The sequence below is a fragment of the Nyctibius grandis genome, chromosome 5, assembly GCF_013368605.1.
Source record: "Nyctibius grandis isolate bNycGra1 chromosome 5, bNycGra1.pri, whole genome shotgun sequence".
In the NCBI taxonomy this organism is placed as follows: Eukaryota; Metazoa; Chordata; class Aves; order Nyctibiiformes; family Nyctibiidae; genus Nyctibius; species Nyctibius grandis.
Genome location: NC_090662.1, coordinates 82,106,012 through 82,126,325, shown reverse-complemented (window position 1 = coordinate 82,126,325; position 20,314 = coordinate 82,106,012). Strand labels below are relative to the sequence as shown.

The 20,314-nt window shown below is 38.4% G+C and overlaps 1 protein-coding gene across 1 annotated transcript; it reads right to left on the bottom strand.

The window, feature by feature from the left end:
- Positions 1 to 555: 555 nt before the first annotated feature.
- Positions 556 to 19,787, bottom strand: SHISAL1 (shisa like 1). Its single transcript, XM_068402383.1, has 4 exons — positions 19,721 to 19,787; positions 10,823 to 11,036; positions 2,223 to 2,546; positions 556 to 589 (listed from the first exon to the last, which is right to left on the bottom strand). Exons 1-4 carry the CDS (start codon positions 19,785 to 19,787, stop codon positions 556 to 558), a joined length of 639 nt encoding a protein of 212 aa, XP_068258484.1.
- Between the last annotated feature and the right edge of the window lie 527 nt (positions 19,788 to 20,314).

Genomic DNA, 20,314 nt, shown 5'->3' with positions numbered 1-20,314 from the left:
TTAATTTCTATATGGCAAAATTACCATATTTTCATGTATATAACCTGCACATTATCTCATGGAGAAACAAACAGCCAGGGAACCTCCTCTTACTCCCCACTGTCTTAGCAATTGCTGTAGTACACAAGTGTCTCGTTTTCTGAGGGAGCTGTTCACTCAAAAACCTCTTTTACATGCTAAACACCTTGCCTGTGATCACCAGCGCCTACTACCTTTTTCTTGGTATTTTTTATGTATCCAACTCAGACTGAGTCATCTACGCACTTAGTTAAGGGCTTGTGAGTTTCAAAAGTTGCAGGTTATAAGTTTGAAAATACGGCAACTCTTTTAGTGTTTTACATGCTGAAATACAAGGGATAAATATGTTTTTGTTAAGGAAACATCTGCTTATTTCTTCCACTGAGTAATGAAAGAATTAGGAAAAAGAGAAACAATTTTATGGGCACTGAGGGGAGCACAGACAGACGGTTCACTGGGGAAGGGGTGAGGGTTACTGGAGTGACTTATCAATGCTCATCTCCTGCAAACACAGGAAAAGGAGCATATGGGATACGCTCACCTGATCCTAACATACATTCCCCGCTTAATGCTTCAAAAAAAGCAGAAACAGAACAACAAAAGTCAGTAATGGAAAGTGACCAAGAATCCTTCAAGAATTATTGAATAATTTCCTTTAATTTGTAGTGGTATGGCAGAATTACCAAGTGGTATAACCAGGCTAATTTTTATATATATTCATGCAGTCATTAAATTTTTATATATACACACACATGCACACACGCATATATTAAGCTAGAATACAGTTATTGTACTACAAATGTTGGTGTTAACCTGTATGGCAACTCTGACTGAAGACTGGGAAATCAATGACGTGCAAAAAAAGCTGAAGGAATTAGAAGAAAAAAGGAGAGAAGTAGAAGTGAAAAGAAGACAGCTTAAATCTAAGCACAAGCAAGCCTCTATCTTAAGTAGCACCGTTTGTTAGACTCTTCTGCTTGGACAAGGCCTGCTAGAATAGTCCTCAAGTCTGATCAGCACTGGATACATCCAGTACTGGCTACTATGCCAAACAACCTCCTCTTTCACTGAACCTTGTCCTTGGGTCAAACTATCACTACCTTTTCTATTACAAAAAAGCATTAACCCTATTTGCTCTAGATTTACACTTAAAATTAAAGGGCAAGTTATAAAATAAAAGGACTACTGCTATCATCATCCCAACTGCAACACAGTGCTACCCAAAGGTTTCAGACCAAGATCAATGCTGTGGCTTTAAATGTTCTACAGCTTTGGGAATTGCTGTCATCTTTTTCGCCCTGCTCGTTCTTAGATCACTTTATTTTGCCAAAACTCAGCACTCAGCCTTCTGCAACACTTCTAGAATACACCGGTGACCCTCTCTGCCCCCTTCAAACTCTTTAGGCTCTTGCCAAGAAAAAAGTCCCTGCCTTTCTTGACACCTTATTCAGAGCATTGTTTTATTCAGCTCTCTTCCTTTGCTTCTGTTTTCTTTGGTAAAAAACAGTCTAAAATCATTCAATGTCATTTTGTCCCATGGCTATCAGTATTTTGTTTCTTCTGTTTATATTGCATGTTCTACCTGCTCCTCAAGTATGTGTCTCCCATTTGCTCTGTGTTTTTTTGGGGGTTTTGTTTTTGTAGCGTTTAACTTTACAGTAACCTACTTGTGTCACTCTGTCAAATGAGATCAAGCTATGCTTTTCTGGCTATGCATAGAAAAAAACCTAACCTGTTTTTTGTGTTGTTTCTGTGTCTTATGCCACAAATAGTGTGGATTTGTGACATTTTGCATTGAAGCTATTTCAGTGTAGCTATTTATACAATCTTTTAAAACCAGACCAACAGATACATAGATACACATAGCAATTAGTCTTTGACACAAGATTAAAATTAATTTTATAATGGTCGATGTAGAAGAAAGATTTGTAGTTTATTTGTACCACAGAGTAGTAAAACTACTTAGCACTGAAAAATGGCAGCATCTATTTCTCTGAGAAGAGTATTAAAAGATGACTTAATATATTCCAGAGTAAGAAATCACTCCTAAGTAGTAATTCTGTAAGACAGTTCATTACATAATTATGTGCTAGAAATGGTGCTGTTCAGCCTGAATTTGCGGGCACTTCCAAATACAGGTGATTGTTCACACTACAAAACAACAGAGTCAAAAAATACATCACAATATGGCTTAACTTACTTACCAGGCAGATGTACTCTGAAAAGACATCAGGGGTGGGCTTAAAGCATCTCCTTTTAAAGTGTGTACTGTCTGTGACGTTTGAGGCTGTGGCTGAGTTTGAGGCTCTGTCTCTGGCTGAGGCTCTGTCTGTAGTTGGCTTGGATCCTGAGCAGGGTTAATCCATCGGCTCTGTCCCTGTGTCATCCACTTTCCCTGGATTCCCCATCGTGCCAGGTAAAATTTGCAAATATCATAGTTCATTGAAGAGTAATATAAAAGGTCCAGTACCAGCAAGATCACCACAAAAAAGCCATAGATCCACACTCCTAACAGTGCACTGTAGTTGCTGTGACAGAAAAAAAGGGAAAACAAAAAAAGTTACATATCAGTAATGTTCATCGTGTTAGTTTGTTTCATTAAATATATAAATATATGGATGGATGAAACAAAAATTTTGTTCTAAAGCATGTGTCCTTAAAAATTATTTATTATTTCAATCTAAATACTGCTATATGCATGACATGGAAGGTTTTTAAAAACTGAGGCCCTCTATCTTACAAACATTTTTATTTCTCCCTCTCATCTGTGTATTTATATCAGCACACAAATTTGATGTACAATTAGCTTCAGTGCTTTAAGTGAGACCACTGATATGTACATGCTTGGTGGGTCATGTCTTATTCTGCAAATTCTCACTCCCAGAGAGTTACCCTACTGAAAGTGACAGGGCTTTTACTAAAGTGAGGGTTAACCATATGAAAACATGCTGTAATAATTGAGACTGAGGAGTGGCTATACTATTGAAAACATTCACTGCTGACATGCACTATAAACCACTTGTCTTAAAGGGTGTTTAGTGCTTGTATTTGCTCTGAATTTATAATTATTGCTGGATACAGAAGATAACAGTAGAAGTATAGGCTTTCAAGAGCAACTGCTAAAGACCCCTTAGTTTGCTGGTAATAAATTTAGGAAGGAAGAACATTGACAAGACCATATTATACAATGCATTCCACAGGAAGGAAAATATGTACCACATTTATATGTATATGTTGGTGTAGTTATAATGTGTATATATATAGGTAAAGGCCATGAAAATTATCAGCTGCAGACACGGTGCAGAGAGCTGTAAAGCTATGACAGGTGACTATCTATTAAAAGAAAGCAGGGGGGGAAAAAAGGAGGGAAAGGTATAAGGGTCAAGAATTTGGACATCAAAAAGGGGAAGAAGTGCTGAAGCTCTGCAGGAGATGCAATATTATTAAAAGAAAAATGACTGTCAGGTGTAAATGCAGTTTTGACTGGAAACTGTGTGAGTGGGGAGGATGAGGTCAGAACACAGAAGGAAAGAAATGGGTAAGAATGAGACTGCTAGGTATACAGCAAAAAAGGCTCATATAGACCTACGAGCCAATGTGGAAGTATGTGTACCAGAGACTGTAAAAACAAGAGCAAGCAGAAGGGATACTAGTAAAAAATGCCATTAGGAAGACAGTCTTGGAGAAAAATTATATTAAGTAACAGGTAGGCAACCCACATCTACGTGAACCTGAACTTACATGAATAAAATTGAACACACACTCAACCATGCTCTCCTTCACAGACGTTCAGAGAAACTCTGAGGGAACTGTATTTTATCAGAACGTTGATTAAAACCGAAGTGCTGTGAGAAGAAAGGCTGAAAATTATAGACGTATTATAGATGCAAGCCAGAAAGATATTTTGACATTTTAAAAACACGTCCCAAGCCTTTTCAGATCTAAAACATTTCAAGTCTCTGCTTTGAACTGTCAGTCCCATTTAAACTTGTGTATGACTCTCTCATTCTATATTTAAAAAAAAAAGAAAATCAGAATTTGAAACAAGAAATCAGATAAGAAATCAGAATTTTAATTTCTGTGTTGCTGCCTGTCAGCACTTAAGGAGACTGATTCTCGTCTCCAGGGAATGATTTTTCCACTACACAGATATAACATGCTTAGATTAAATGAGGTTCCATAGCAAATAACTGTAAGTAACAAGAGGAAGGTCAGAGCTGTTAATGGGACCCTTCCTGTGTAAGTTTAGGATTATGCAAGCCTGGGATTTTAAAAAATTTTCAGTAACTTTCCAGGAGGATTGGAAGTAGACAAAACACAGTGCTTCTGAAAACGCTTAACTCATGAGTCTTTGCCTCTACTAAAGACTTACACATGCATGCCTGACTTCACACAACAGTGGGTAGACTTTTGTAATGCATTAAAATCTTTGCAGTCCAGGCACTTGAAAGTATAACAGGATCTGGTTAATCCAGGCTTCTCAGCAGTGCTGCTCTTGACTTGCAGTGGATTTATTCCTATTGGGGTAAACTCTTCTATTTTCTGCTAATATAAATAAAAGGGAAGTGAAGGTTGGAGAAGTCAGGAAGAAATCCACTGTAACAAAACCTGTTCTTCCTCATCACTAATGCCAACAGGATCCGTTTTACAATTAGGTGAGGTATATTTGATCCATAGTAAGAATGGAAATATTAGAAAATATGTTATTTTTGTTTTGGCAACAATGTGAGAGGCAGGAACATTTCTTATAGTTAACTCAAAAGAAATTGTTTTTACTTTAGGTATTTATTTTACCCATCAAAATTTTGGTTAGCAAAAATCAGAGCTATTTTGAGTGTTCCAATTTAAAGCAACAATTTATTAATCACGCCATATGTGACTTATCCATCTGCTCCTTCTAAATAACATCTGTTTCTCACAAGTACAAAAATGAAAGACTGCTTTATTTTAATTAACTGACAGTGGGACAACAGCACTCTCAAAAGGGCCTTGCGAAAAATCACAAGCAAAATTAATAAATAGTATGTTTTGTACACAGAGAGAAATTCTATGTTTTCTGTTTCTCAAACTATTAAGATGGTAGAAAATATTAATTTTGCTGATGGTTACTAATTATAGTAAAAAAATGTAACTTCCCTACAAATTAAGAAGATGTCTTAACTAGAAAATAAACACTTTTACTCACACTGAATAACAGTAAGGCCAGAGACACAGAAAAGAACTGGGAATCAAAAAACTCCTAGGACTTGCTCTCATTTCATTGAACTGAATGATTCGATTGTAAGAGTTTCATCTTGCAATCTGATTTTGCTGTACTTTCGTTCAGAAGTTTCATTTCAACTAAAAATAAAGCGTGAACAGATTTCAAATTTACTGAGATTCAAATTACAGGGGCTTGTTCCTTCACAGGGACAATCAAGTCTAAGAAGTTGTTTTGGGGTGGTTGTATCTCCTCTCCCCGTCCCCAGCTGGAAAGCTTGCCCTGCCCTGCTAGTGCTCCTGCCCCTCCCAGTCAGTCATTTTGGAGTTTTCTGTTTAGGTTCAACACAAGGTTTAGCAACATAACATTGAAAATGACTTCTAAAGCTATGTTGCCCAGTCCTCTGCTGCTAGCACACAAATACAAAAGCTAAATCTGGAGTAAAACTTACAAGACAATTTCCTTTTACCTTCTCTGTGAAATAGGGTAATTCATGGACCTATTGGAAAAGCTCAGTAGCTCATTATTTTAAGATACTTAATCTTTTACAGAAATACAATGTATATATGGTATAGCCTTGATACAGAGCCCACTTGTGTAAATCGAAAGGTTTGCTCTGACTTCAGGGAGCCTTGAATTGGGCTCTCTGAGAACAATAAATACTTTTACCATCCATCTCCTCCTATTCCATCTACAGACTCCTGCTAAGATTTCTCTACCATCCCTACACACAAATGAAAAGACAGGTTCTTTTATTATTATTCTTACCCATGTGATTCCTTCCATCTATTTCATTAACTTTTTGAGACAGATAACAAGCAGGTTAGGACCAGGCTGTATTTTTTTAAGAAGAGTTTGTTGTGTTTTATGTGCAGCACATGAACAGAAAATAATTCATTTGGGAATTCAGGCTTAAAAAACCCAACAAATCAAAACAACTGTGAGCAGAATTCTACAGCTGTGGAGTTTAAATGTGGGCAGATGGCCGGGGGAACTGTTTCTTTCCCTATTCCCTTAAACAGGGCTGTTACTTGCAGTCATTAACACTTTTTAAGTGTTGTCCCAAGCAAATGCAAACTTACATCCTAGCAAATGCCCTGGTACTTCTAACACTGAGGAAATCTGTGCAGTTTTTGCATGTACACTTTAAATGTGATTTTTTTTTTTTTTCCTATTTTACTATTATCTCAAGGTCTTTGCCCAATCCCATGTTTTCCTGTAGAATCTGTTACTGTAGTAAGCTTTCTTGTAAAATTGACTTTCTGGGAGATATTTAAGCAAATGCCAGCTCTGCAGTGGACATGCTGTACATAGAGAAAGATAGTGCTATTGAGGCCGCACCTTGGATACTGTGTCCAGTTCTGGGCCCCACACTTCAAGAAAGATGTTGAGGTGCTGAAGCGAGTCTGGAGGAGGGCGACCAAGCTGGTGAAGGGTCTGGAGGGTCTGACCTATGAGGAACGGCTGAGGGAGCTGGGGTTGTTTAGCCTGGAGAAGAGGAGGCTCAGAGGTGACCTTACTGCAGTCTACAACTACCTTAAGGGAGGTTGTGGCGGAGTGGGAGTCGACCTCTTCTCCCAGGCAACTAGTGATAGGACAAGAGGACATAGCCTCAAGCTTCGCCAGGGGAGGTTCAGGTTGGACATTAGGAAGAATTTCTTCTCAGAAAGAGTTATTAGACATTGGATTGGGCTGCCCAGGGAGGTGGTGGAGTCACCATCTCTGGATGTGTTTAAGAAAAGACTGGACATGGCACTTAGTGCCATGGTCTAGTCGACAGGGTGGTGTCAGGGCAATGATTGGACTCGATGATCCCAGAGGTCTCTTCCAACCTGACTGATTCTGTGATTCTGTGATTCTATCCTCACATTGCTTTCAGTGCAATGTTGTAGCATAGCGTACAAAAGCCATTCAACCATGAAAAACTGCAATAAGAGATAAGGAAAGACATGGATGCATTACAGACTGCCATAAAACTGTTCCAGTATTAGATTAAGGACTCCTAGCATAGTAGTACTGTTGACAATCCACCAAAACACGCATAACAGAAAATCTGAGAGAGTATGAATACTAGATTGAAGTGAATACTATTTTTAAGAATAGTTAAACAACTTAATAGACAAGTTTTACGGAAAAATACTTTGGATAGCAGAACTCTTCTTGTCTGTTAGACATCATTGGTATTTCTATATTTAATACTAAGTGAATTCTTCACATTCAAAAATATTACAGACTGATTAATCTGCATGACTGCAAAAATAAAATAGCCCAGTATTCTGCACTTAAAAAAACATAGAAATCTTTTGTTATAGTAATGAAAAAAATGTAAATAAAACTGGCTATAGTTATATTGTGTGACTGTAGAAGACAAATGTGGGTTTTTTGCTGTGCCATGACAAAGAAGTTACAAGTCACTTCATCAATTTTTTTCCCTCAATTGTATTATAAAACAAGAAACTTGTTTTGATGATCACAAGAATGGCTAAGGGGAAAAATAAACCAAATAATAATATTGAAATAAGCCAAATAATAATATTGAATCACTCTTCCCTGAAAACTATAATCCTTTTCTTTCAGTTCGTTGCTATTCCCATATCTCATATCATTCTCCCCAGCCACAGTACAATAGGTTTCATCAGAATTTTTTTCAGTGGTGTGTGAAATTAGATCTAAACAAAGAGCTGACTTTGTTACTGTAAAGTGAACCCTGCATATATCAGAATCCAAATAAAGTTAAATTATTGTATATGTTAAATAAAGTCCAAGTGTATTAAGTAAGATGCTTTTTACAATGTTTTTGATGTAGACATCTAGGCTTCACTTCTTTCTGCCCCTCCACAGCATACTAAAATTATCAGGAAGTTTTCTACCAACCTCAGCGAGCTCAGGGTGAGGAGATCTCTCTCCCTCTGTCTCACTACTTTGGTGGAGCACTACATAGAAAGTTAGCATCTCTTAATTTTCCTGGCCCTGACTGATTTATCAGAAGTTAAGTTTCACGAAGTTACAAAAAGGCAAAATTGGTTCCACTCTTGCACTTCTCTAAGCTACATCTCCAGAAACTTTTTACTGTACTTAGCATGATTTCACACACCTTTGCAAAAGATCAGCACATAGCTAATGTCCACAGGAAATTCTGGACTGAAGACATATATGGTAAATAGTCTGCAGGTGGTTCTTAATCATGAATCTTACCAACAAAGACTACAGAGGTAGCTCTTTCTCCATCACAACTGAATGAGGTGACTTCTTTGAAAAAAAAGATTGCTAAATGAAAACTAATATAATACTTACACTATGCTCTGAATAATTTCATTAAAATTAATACTGTAGTTCAAAGAATACCAAATTACCTTTTTCCTATTGAGGAACTGCTTACACACAACAGCTCTATAATATAAACAGCCCTACATTTATTTCTGTGGGTGTGTGTGCATGTGTGCGTACATATACAGATGTGAGCAGGCATGCAAACAGAAAAAGCAGGAGGCAGAGGAATGTTCTACATCCCAGGGCATATTTTGCAATCAGACTGTACCTGTTCCTCTGTGCGTGCCTGCTTTGGAAAGTGGCTGATGGCCCTGTTCATTTCAGGTTGTTGGTGAACAAAAGAAGGGCCTTACCTTAGTAAGCTCTGGCCATGACTACATGGAGTAGCTGCTGAGATATTGGAAAAAGCCTGAAGCATTGGCTTTCTACTTGGCTGAACTACAGTTGGTCAGTAACATCCCAAACTCTGTGATGAAGCTGCCTGCTAGGCAGACTTGGTTGCTCAGCAGTGTTGGTGTAGGGCTTACAGAACAGTAAGGGAAGAAATAAAGCAAATTTGCTGCGTGCAAGACAAAGTGTGGGGGCAATAGCCACACTAGTCCATTCTTGAGACTCTCTTTTTATCATTCTGAGTGTGAAGCAGTTTCTATCTCTGCAACTATGAGCACAGCCCTTCTGTACTGAGGGTCCTGTGAGGACCTCTCTTCAGGAAGGCATCCGATTGCTGCCGCAGTAGCACGGTCATCCCAGTAAATTAAGGGGGAGCACATCCTACTTTTACCATGGAGCGTAGGTAGAGTATGCATTGCATGAGGACACTGGGGCATACTGTGGTATAAACTCCACGAGCTTGCCTGGAGGCATATATGTTGGCAGAGTTGGGTAGCCGCAGGTAAGGGTACTACCAGCTTCTAGATTGTCCAGACTGTACAAAGGGTGGAGAAAATGGATGGTCTTTAATGGGCCTGTTAGACTTGAAGTGTCTCTCCAGAGTTCTATTTTGTGTGATATATTCTCACGATGTTCCCAGATGCACTACAAGGAAATTTCACCTCAAGAACATAGCTGCACGTAGAGTAACAAGACAGTATAGATCCACATTGACGTATAGGTATCTCATATGGGTAGAGTTTATTTTTGTCTTTCTTTTGCACTACACAGTACACAGACTTCTTTATAGTAGGTGATTGTCACTTTAACACCTGTAAAGTTAGAGTATGCAACTTGTACATCTATGCAAGAGTCAAACTTCTCTAGGCAGAGCTGTATGAGGAGTGTTTGTTAAGGAAGACAACAGTTTGCTGACTCCATGAGCCGGCTGCTGCTGGACGCAGCTGCACACAGCGAGTTAAAAGAGCCAACATCAGTATTCCAGCACCATAGCCTCCTAGCAGCCTCTCAGCTGCTTCCATAGGAATGAATGACAACACACTGGCTGACTTTTGCACCGCAGAAAAAAACACTAAAATCCCTGTTGTAAAGAGAAATCAATAGACTGGAATTCCAGTTGTCTTTAATCTGTCCCTTCCTTGCCCTGGAGAGGCTGGACACCAGAATAAGATGGCAGGGGAAAGCAGACAGATCAGAATTTGACCTTGGGGGTTTACATCAGCTGAAAGTTGCCCTCTACACTGAAAGAAATCCCAGCAGATTAGTGTAGCCAGAATGTCAAATACTTAAATGGGAGACAGATCACAAGTGAAGATTTTGTCATTATAAGCAGGTAATCAGTAACAAAGACCTACTTACTACTTACTGGTTCTTTAGGAAAAAGAATACTGACATTTGTCTTAGAGGATAGGCCCCAGCAGTACATGGAAGTATCCCAGGTAATAGCAAGAAGACCACATAATGTTGGTGTATAACCAAATATGTTCTGTTCCCCAAGGTCAGTGATTACAAGAGATTTATATTCAAAACATCAGAGATTCAAAATAGTGCATTTGGGTTGATATGGAAAATGTCAGCTCATTCCCTCTCTCCCCTGCGGACAGCTGTGGGGTTTATTTTTACTGATACACATGTAAACATAGTTTGGATCAGATTGTGGCTGGGGGAGAGACTTTTGTAACTTTTATATGTAACTTTATATTTGTTACATTTATATGCAACTTTTACATATGTGCTCTCCAAGAAATGTTAACAGCCCATGTCAAAGCAAAGGAAGCAAAGCTAAAATATCCTTTTAGGAGTTCTGTAACAGCAAAAACCTTTTAGTAATGTTTTTCTGTATGTGCAATTATTCTAATTGCTTCCATCATTAAGTACACCTCAGACTGTGTTATTAGACCAGTAACAGTTTGGTGAAGAGTACTTTCAAACTCATTTACTTACTTATGCATATATCCATCTGCGTTCCCTGTTAAGTTCATCTGCATAACAGTCTGAAATTCTGTCTCATTGCAGCAGTATTTAAATACTGTGTTGTTATGGTGACAGCAAAAGATGTAAGATTTATTGTCAGAAAGACGGGGGCAGTGAAAACCAAAGTGGTAGCGACCTTTGTAGTCCGTATACGGCTCGCAGACCCGAAAATGTGCGGACAACACTGTAAAACAAAGAACAATATTGGCTTTGTGAGTCACTTGCGTTATCTGTATGTTATGAACTGTAATTTTTCATTGGTTAAGCTTAAACAATTGTTGTTTGATTTCTGAAAAACATGAATATTTCAGAACTTTCAACATCATAACGTTTAGTACTAAAAGATTACAATATTTACCCTCTTGTTGTATTTTGACTTTTATTGTTATTATATTTCTGATTACTATTATTTCTTTTCAGGGAAGAGAAGAAATGCGCCCCATGCCAAGAAGCACAAAATATTTAGGGAAACGTTTTCATACTGCGGTTCTAAATATATGGATATCCATAAACACCCAAAAACATATACGTTTGATTCTCCTGGGATGACTTCATAAAAACAAAAAGTCTATGTAAAAACTGCAATAAAAGTTTGATGGCACTTGATTTACAGTCACTTTTCTTGACAGAAAATATCTTCCCTACCGTAAAGGTCATTCTTTGATAAGGATTATTCTGCCAGAAATAGTAATTACAAAATGGTATACCAGATCTGAACAACTTTGCAAATAGATAGAACTAATAGAAATACAGATATTTCTGGGAGTTCTTACATTTCTCCTTTATTAAATTCTCATGTAAAGCGAGACTTCACTACACCTCTCAGAACATTTTTACAGCAATATGTCACACTGATTTTACCATTACTTTTCCTGGGAAAAAAAAAAAAAAGAAACGCTCTCCATATACATCCTTTGAATGCAGACTTGAGGCTGATTGTTGTGTGGTGACAAGCACGCCGTGCTTACATCCACATGGTAAGACTGTGGGCAGATGCAAGCTCTCTGACCACACTCTAAGCCTACTGGTTGCAAACAGCTCTGAACTGGAAGCTGTGCAATCATCTTCATTTCCCTGAGCTACTCAACTGTGCAGAGGGGCAGGACATAGATCCCTTCCAGTATGGTCATAAGCAACCACACGCGACTTCCTGGTTGATCTGAGGAGTCTTGTAAGAGACAATATTTGGTTCCACATACTGCCAACATTTTAACTGATTTGTAGCTTGTGTTATGGTAGGCCTTATGGCATCATTTAAGATGACACGTACCGCACAGACTCCCCAAAGGCCTTACACTCTAAGGAAAGTGAAATGTAGAAGTCAAGAGTCTGAATACTCTTAGCAGTGAAATGTTTTTACTCTGATTAGAGAACAGAGGCACAGCGACTCTGTGGGTAGCTGCACTTCCTAAGTTTACACCAATTAATAAAGGATATTCACTTTAGACTGACAGAATCAACCCTTGTAACTTGGTGTATCATTTTTATATCAGTTTACCAGTACAAAAGGTTACAAATAATGACTTGCATGGATTTAGCTTAGCTGCATTTTATCTCTCTGCACATAGTCCCTGTTGATCTGTAATTGCATCTGTGCACCTTATCCATGTAATCCTCATTTCTATGTTGCTTAAAAAAGCCTATTCCTAACAGTTTTGTTTCTCAATTTTATAAAATATATTAATTTCAAGAATCTCTCACTCTCTTTCTGTAGGTCTAGTCACATTTTAAAGATTGTGACAGTGGAGATTACTTCTTTATTTGTGTGTATAGAGGGAGTGCTGAAAACCAGAGTGCTAAACTGAAGAGAAAACAAGGTAACTTGTACTGCCCTCTGAGTGAAGGAAAACCACTCCAAACATTTTACATTTATATATATACACTCACACTGGCATGTGCACACACACATACCTGTCACCATTACTTTAACAAAAGAGAAAATCCTTTTGTAGATTAATTCAGCCAGGAACTGAAAGTGCTAGAAGAATGCTGTTTCTAAAGGAACACAGTTATAGAGAAAACTAATTACATATCTGTTCCTGCCCTGCCTGGGAAAAATGCGTGTTCCAAATCTGAGGATGCTATAAATCAGTAAAGAAATTGTCTTTCTTTAGACATAGGTTTTCAAAACCCTCTGTAACTCTTGCAACAAGTCTGTATGTTCAAATTCTGTAGCAAAATCCACAAAGCACGTAATTGCACAAACATGTATTTGTTTGGACAAGTACTTACCTCCCTGTACCCCTCCTTAATTAACACAGCAATAATTAAAATTTTCCAGGATTGATTAAGTTTTGAAAAAACTCAATGGTTGCAGTTGGCAGGGACCTCTGGAGCTCATCTGGTCCAACCTCTCTGCTCAAGCAGGGCCACCTAGAGCATGTTGCCTAGAAACATGTCCAGATGGCTTTTGAATATCTCCAAGGATGAAGACTCTAGAACCTCCCCAGGCAACCTGTGGCAGTGCTCAGTCACCCTCACAATGAAAAAGTGTTGACGTTCAGAGAGAACCTTCTCTGTTTCAGTTTGTGCCCATTGCCTCTGGTCCCGTCACTGGGCACCACCCAAAAGAGCCTGACTCAGGCTTCTTTACATTCCCCCTTCAGGTATTTATATACACTGACAATATCCCCCTGAGCCTTCTCTTCCTTAGACTGAAGAGTCCCAGCTCTCTCAGCCTTTCCTCATATGAGAGATGCTCCAGTCACAGTAATCATTCCGTGGCCCTTTGCTGAACTCTCTACAGTAGCTCCATCTCTCTCTTGTACTGGGAAGCCCAGAAATGGACACAGCACTCCAGGTGTGGCCTCACCAGTGCTGAGGGGAAAGATCACTTCCCTCAATCTGCTGGCAGCACTCCTACTAATGGAGCCACACAAAGAGCTTTCCAGCCAGCTGTCCCCCAGCATATACTAGTGCCTGAGGTTGTTCCTCCCCAGGAAGGTGCAGGACTTCACACTTCCCCCTGTTGAACTTCATGAGGTTCCTGTCAGCCCATTTCGCCATCCTGTCCAGGTCCCTCTGGGATAGTAGCACAACCCTAAGGCATATCAGCCGCTCCTCCCAGTTCTGTATCAACAAGGAACTTGATGAGGTTGCACTCTGTCCCATCATCATTTTAGTTTTAACTATGTATCATTTGTTTTTGGAAAAGTTAAATCTAGAAAATAATGGAAAAGACATGTGGCATGGGAGAAATTCACAAACTAACTAGAACTTTTAACTAAGTATTTGATTTCTAACAAGAGCAAGAGCTTGATTCACTTACTTAAATACAGGTCTCCAGTGCCAGCTAAGATTTCCCTAGCCTGTCCTGCCTGGTCTCCAGCTTTCAGTGGAGGAGATGCAGATCTCTTGTAAGTACAGTGCACACATCGATGATCTGGGGCAAGTCAAATGGAATTAGATGCACATGGTTAGGCACCTATAAAGGTTCCTAAGTGTTTTGTAAATGTTTGATATCAGCTTGCAAGGGTGCATTGCATGCATTACAATGCGTGTAGTTCCACTAGTCATCATTACTAGGGAAAAAGGTGAGTCCATATCTGCTGTCAACAAACAACGTAAGTCTTATTATTGGACCTAAAAAATGCAAGTGAAGGGATAGCCTTCATAGTGTAGCACTGCACTTCCAATAGTGATGCTTATCCTCCACAGTATTTTTATTTACAGTATCCAGCAGAAGAGCACCCATCTAATCCTTCTCTGATAAATGGCCAGCTTCAGATGCTTCAAAGGAAGATATGTATGCGCTATATTGAAAAAGCTGTGCAATAAACTCTCTAGTAAGAAAAATGTCTTTCCATTCTTCTCCTTTAGGGGTTGCTTATGTTCTGAATATTTGTGTTTGGGTTTTTTCTCCCACCTTGTCCAGTGTTCTCCCTATCCAGCCGAAGGATAACTTTCACTGAACCTACAGATTTCTTATCAGAATTAGATCGTTTAGTGTATGTGCTTCTTCAGTTGCAGCCTTAGAGAAAACATAACTGATCTGAACTGATCAGTTTGACAGTTCTCGCTTTTTAGCCATCTTAACTTGTTCCTTCTTAGTTAGAATATTGGCACTTTGATTTTACCAGCTGCTCCCAGGAAACAGAATTTTCTTCTTTGATACCTGCAAAGCCTCAGAGTGCAACACAAATTTGGTTATCATGCATTATCAACAGAATCATCACTTTTTTCAAAATGCAGGTATAATGGCTTTTATGACTGAAGATATATTAACTTTTTTTTCCTTTTAAAAGTTACATTATTACAACTATTTACAGGTTAGTAATTTTTGAAGCCTCCAGTATAGATGGTGGTTTCAAGTTTGGGACATTTTAATGGAAGATATTTATTGCTAGAACTAGCTTTGAAAATAACAGGATAGCAAAAATGTCATTTTTAGTGTGTTATTACTACAACTTAGCTTAGGTGAATTACACCCGTTTTAATCTACCACAAGTGAACAGCTGCCCTGCAAGGTTATACCTGACTTGTATATACATCTAGTGCATGTTATAAGAATTAAAACTAGTTCTTTATGTTTCATAAGCAATTGCATACTGCCATGCTTCTGAAATTATTCAGTGCTCTGAGAGAGACATTGCATTGTGAGAATGCACTAGAGGACTACAGGACCCTAAGAAGTTTAGCTTGCTCATCATTGCAGAGTAGTGTACTTAACAGCACATGTGAAAGTGTCCTGATCCCTAGGCGGGTCCTTCGCCCATTTTGAAAGGAAAACAAACCCCAGATTTCTTTGGAGATGAAAACTGGGGGAAGGATGACTACAGAATGAAGAGACAATGAAGATAACATCAGGTCAGAAGAGTAGTGATGTCTGTAATAAAATGTAGTCCTGAGCAAATCCTTAAATAGTAAAATGTATGTCAGTGATTAAAATAAATGCACAAATAAAAGTATAACATGATGATGGAATTACAGTCTGAATTTGGTAGTCATTGTGTGGTGGGTTAACCCTGGTAGGCAGCTAAGCACCACACAGTTGCTTGCTCACTCCCCCTCCCAGTGGGATGGGCAAGAGAATTAGCAGGGCAAAGTGAGAAAATTCACAGGTCGAGATAAAGATGGTTTAATAAATGAATGAGAAAAAAAACCCCAACAACAACAACAAAAAAACAACCCACAAGTGATGCTAAAGCAATCACTCACTACCAGCAGACTGATGCCCAGCCAGTCCTCCAGCAGTTTTTGGATAAACTCCCAGCCTAGTTTTATTGCTGAGCATGCCGTTACGTGGTATGGAGCCAGTTTGGGTCAGCTGTGCCAGCTGTGTCTCCTGCCAGGCTCTTGCCCACCCCGGCCTCCTCACTGGGGTGCACAATGAGAAACAGAAACGGCCTTGACCCTGTGTTAGGGCTGTTCAGTAATAGCTAAAACACTGGTGTGTTACCAACACTGTTTTGGTCACCAATCTAAAAGACAGCAACAACACGGGCTACTGTAGAAGACAATTAACCCCATCCCAGCCAGACCTAGTACACAGTGAAAACCTTTATCAATTTACTGTAAACTGTGTAATTTTACTTGCTGTCTTTACTCCTCCGAGAACCAGAGATCCAATAAACAAAGTGTAATTTTTTTTTAAGAAGTATTTTTCCTGAAAATAACTTTGCTTAAATCCTGAGGATTAAAGAGCCTTATTTCTACAGAAATACTTCAGATAAAAGTATTGTACCTGAAAGGCTCTTAAGTTGTCTGTTGCAAAGATGGCAGCTGTTTCTGAAGTGGAGTTGCATGTGCAAATTCACATACTATTTCTGAAAAGTATTATTGAACAGGAAAGTGGTATAGATCCTCCCATCTCTGTTCCTACTAATTTTGAGAGAAGAATAGTCTGTCATGCTTCAAATGACTGATTTAAGCTCATCTTAAGATTTACTTACTCTACCTTAAAAAGTAAACAGCCACTGTACATCAAACTGTTACTTCCATATCTGTCCACAGTTACAGATCTGTGTAATGCTGATTAAATTTTTAATTTAGCTACCACATTTTTACAGCCCCAAGGCTTTCAGAACGGCTGGTCTTTATAAGCTTTCCATATGGATCCACAGAAATATTCACACGTATGCATTTTACTTAGCACAATGCCAATCATTTGAGATCCTCCGATAATTTTGCTATATGGATGTTCATTTCCTACTTCAAAGAAAAAATACTGTAATGTGCAAATAATCTGTCGATTTTTGCTTGTTAATATAAGCCTTGCTGTCATCCCTGATTTTAGAAATGTGTTTCAATCCATTAAATGAATATAAGTATCAATATTACTACAAAGAAAATCTAGAAGTTAGTGGTCAGGAAGGGTACTCTTCTGGCATGACCGCATGCTGCTCCTCACTTTATTATGCGTTCCTTGTGCAGCTAGTACAACTAGTAAGTGTTCACAAATCCTAAAACTGCATGCCACTGTGATCTTGATAGCACTGAAATAAAACCAGTCTGAAGTTTCAGTATTCTCAATCCAATTTCTTCCTTTATTTAAATGGAGCCATAGCCTACCTACTCTGAACTGAAGTCTCCCTTTTCAGTGTTATTTGTCCCTGCCCTGAGAGTGTTTTGCCCATGTTAGGCAACTGCATCTCCGTCCTAACCACACAGCTAAAGCTGCCAAACTTTACCCTTGTTCTGAGCCATGACCTTGGTATCTGACCATACCCCTGCTCCACTGCCGCTGCTTCTCTCCTTTCCTGACAACAACGAAGACCGGGTTCTGAGAACAGCTGCTCTGGGAACTTTTCTGTTACTCGTGCCCTTACTTTGTTCCACCTGTAGAGCCAGTGAAAGTTATGCTTCCAATTGTTAAGTGCAGTCTTCAACCATGCACACAGATTTTAGAAATTTGGTACTAAGATTGTGAATCCTAGTATATCGAAGAGTTGGAAGTAAAGCATGATCTTACAGACAGAAGTCTGTAAATCTAGGAAACTCAAAAGGAGTCTTGCCATTAGATTTTAATTTCAGCTCAGTTTAAAAATGACGTTCATATCATTCTAGTGAGAGTAGCATCCTTTTTTTCCCCTGTTATTCTCACTACCTAAAGGCAGTAGCTTTCCTTTATGGAAGCTGACCTGTCTTGGACAAAAAAAATTACATTCATGCTGGCTGCAAAATAAAAAATAATAAATTTCATCCTGTAAAATATGTGAGTTAGTAATGATCTAAACCCACTCCTACAGATATCAGTAGTAAAATTCCCCAAGGAACAGAGTTAGGCTGGCATGAAAGGCTTGTGGTGATTAAGCCTGTACTCAATATGCTAAAACATTTACAAAGACAATAGTTTATGACGTTAATAGATAAATTATGTAAGAAGTAAAAGCTATATGTAATTAGTTTCAAATAAAAACATTGTACTTCAGAGGTAGTACTTTTCTTCTAAGAGGAAAAAATATTAGAACACTGGCTTTATGTCTGGGTTTGAGGGAATAAGTGTGTATATATACCAATGGCTGACTACTATTTGCACACGTGGTGTAATCACAGTGTCCCATTCAACTAGAACACAGGTGTTTACATCATCTTGAGGAAAACGGTTGAAGAAGTGGGATCTCAGGAGGTCTTTAGTAGAAGTCCCCTATGAAGAGTGGCAAAGGTATGAAAACTTAACAAAAATCAACAGAAGAGACTGGAGTATCTGGAAAAGTTTTCTGTTTGATCACTGGGATACATTCACTGGCATCTTCTTGAATAATTGGCTTCATTCATGCACCAGGGAAATAGCTTTCTGAAATGACTTTAACCTGGAAAACAACAAAGAAGCTGCTACAACCCCTGTGCCTGATCCTAGTACATAGGAGGAGGGTAGTTACATAACTAGGGATGCAGCGCCATACATTGGGGTATCAGTGGAAGGACTCTAAAGGAAAATAGAATTTTAAGATTAGGCAGAGAAGTAGTCTAGTTGAATATTACAACATTGTCAGCAAAAGGACTGTGTCAGTTACAGCTAAATAATGAACTATCATTAGCAAGAATCAACGTGAACACTTTTTGGATTAAAAAGTGCTTCAGGAATGGAGGATAACGAGGTTGTACTGACAGTTAAAATCTCGTAGGATCATACCTATTTGGACTAAGAACCTTTTAAAATATTTCTTTAAAATATGCATTCATAATTACAGAAAACTTTAATGTCATAAATAATTCCTGGAGAACAAATTCAACTAATAATCATAGCATTTGACTAATTCTCAATCTAACAGCTGAGAGATTTCTGCACAAATCCTTTCTGTGTGCTAGTAGCAAACATCTAGGGCAGATCTACCAAGCATCAGGAGAAAAATCTCTGGAACCATGCCCTGGTCCAGTCAATTCTTTAGATTCAGGAAAATAACATAATATTTGCATACCATGTTGTCATGCATTTTTCTTTTAAATATACATAAGACAAGTTACATTACACCTAACACGTATTCATCTCAAGAATAGCTGAAGTTCCAAGTTCAATCCTTCACATTCTTACATACTCTTGTGTGCACATATAAAAACACACAATTGGAACCCGACTTGCTCTGCTTCCAATAGACAGCTGTTTAGCAAAATGGTTGGATTGTACGGTGTTTTCTTTTAAACGAGCTGAAAAAATAGCATATCAAAACAGTAGCTTTGTTTCTTTTAAATTTTCAGCCTACTTTACCATGTCAGTGTCACACCACCTTTTCTTTCTTAAACTGAATTTTCAATTACATTTTAAATTCCAGCTTCCAGTTCTTAAATACCAAGAGGCTTTATTTATTTATTACTCAATTAACAATCCATTTGATCTTGTTTGTTTTGTAGGAACCCACTATTAAATTGCAACTAATTTTTCCCTGTGGCACACACCAGTGAAAGACAAATTCAAAGTATAAAAGTTACCTGCTGACAAGAGTAATGAAAGCAGAACCATCAGTACATTCAAGGACTGTTGACCACAACTTGTCATCGTTGGCTTTCATTGGTCCATTAGAGAATTACCTGTTTGACAAGACGCAACATCATGGTTAAGTGTCTATTTCATCTCACTTTCATCGTTCAAACTTCTGCTTCCCCACAAATCTTTGGTAAAATGAGATGGCTTCATACAATACAAAAAAAAAAATATCGTACTTTTTTCTGGACTCAGAAGTGAAATAAATTCTCCTTTCAATGATTTCATTAAAATTCCTTTCTCATTTCACCGTGAATGTATACAGCTATTTACACACTTTTCATTAACCCAGAGTAGAGATGAATCATGTAAAGTCTTATTGGATATTCACACCTCTCCTGTAATCTACATTCAGCAAAACTGTGCTTGTTCACTGTCACAAGAATGGGCTGTTGTATTATGCCTATAAGGACTGGAATGATGTAAACAATATAAAAATAAATTGGCTGCTTTGAAAGTCAATCTGGTTTACCCCATTAGAGGGTGCAGTCGTTCACAAAGTGGGCTGAGCAACTGAGATGGTTGGAAACATTTCAAAAAAT

Coding starts and splice junctions, on each gene's coding strand:
- SHISAL1 (XM_068402383.1), bottom strand. CDS start 19,787: ATGACAAGTTGTGGTCAACAGTCCTTGAATGTACTGATGGTTCTGCTT. Junction 11,037..19,720: donor TTCATTACTCTTGTCAGCAG/GTAACTTTTATA, acceptor TTTGTTTTACAG/TGTTGTCCGCACATTTTCGG. Junction 2,547..10,822: donor GCAGATGGATATATGCATAA/GTAAGTAAATGA, acceptor TTTCTGTCACAG/CAACTACAGTGCACTGTTAG.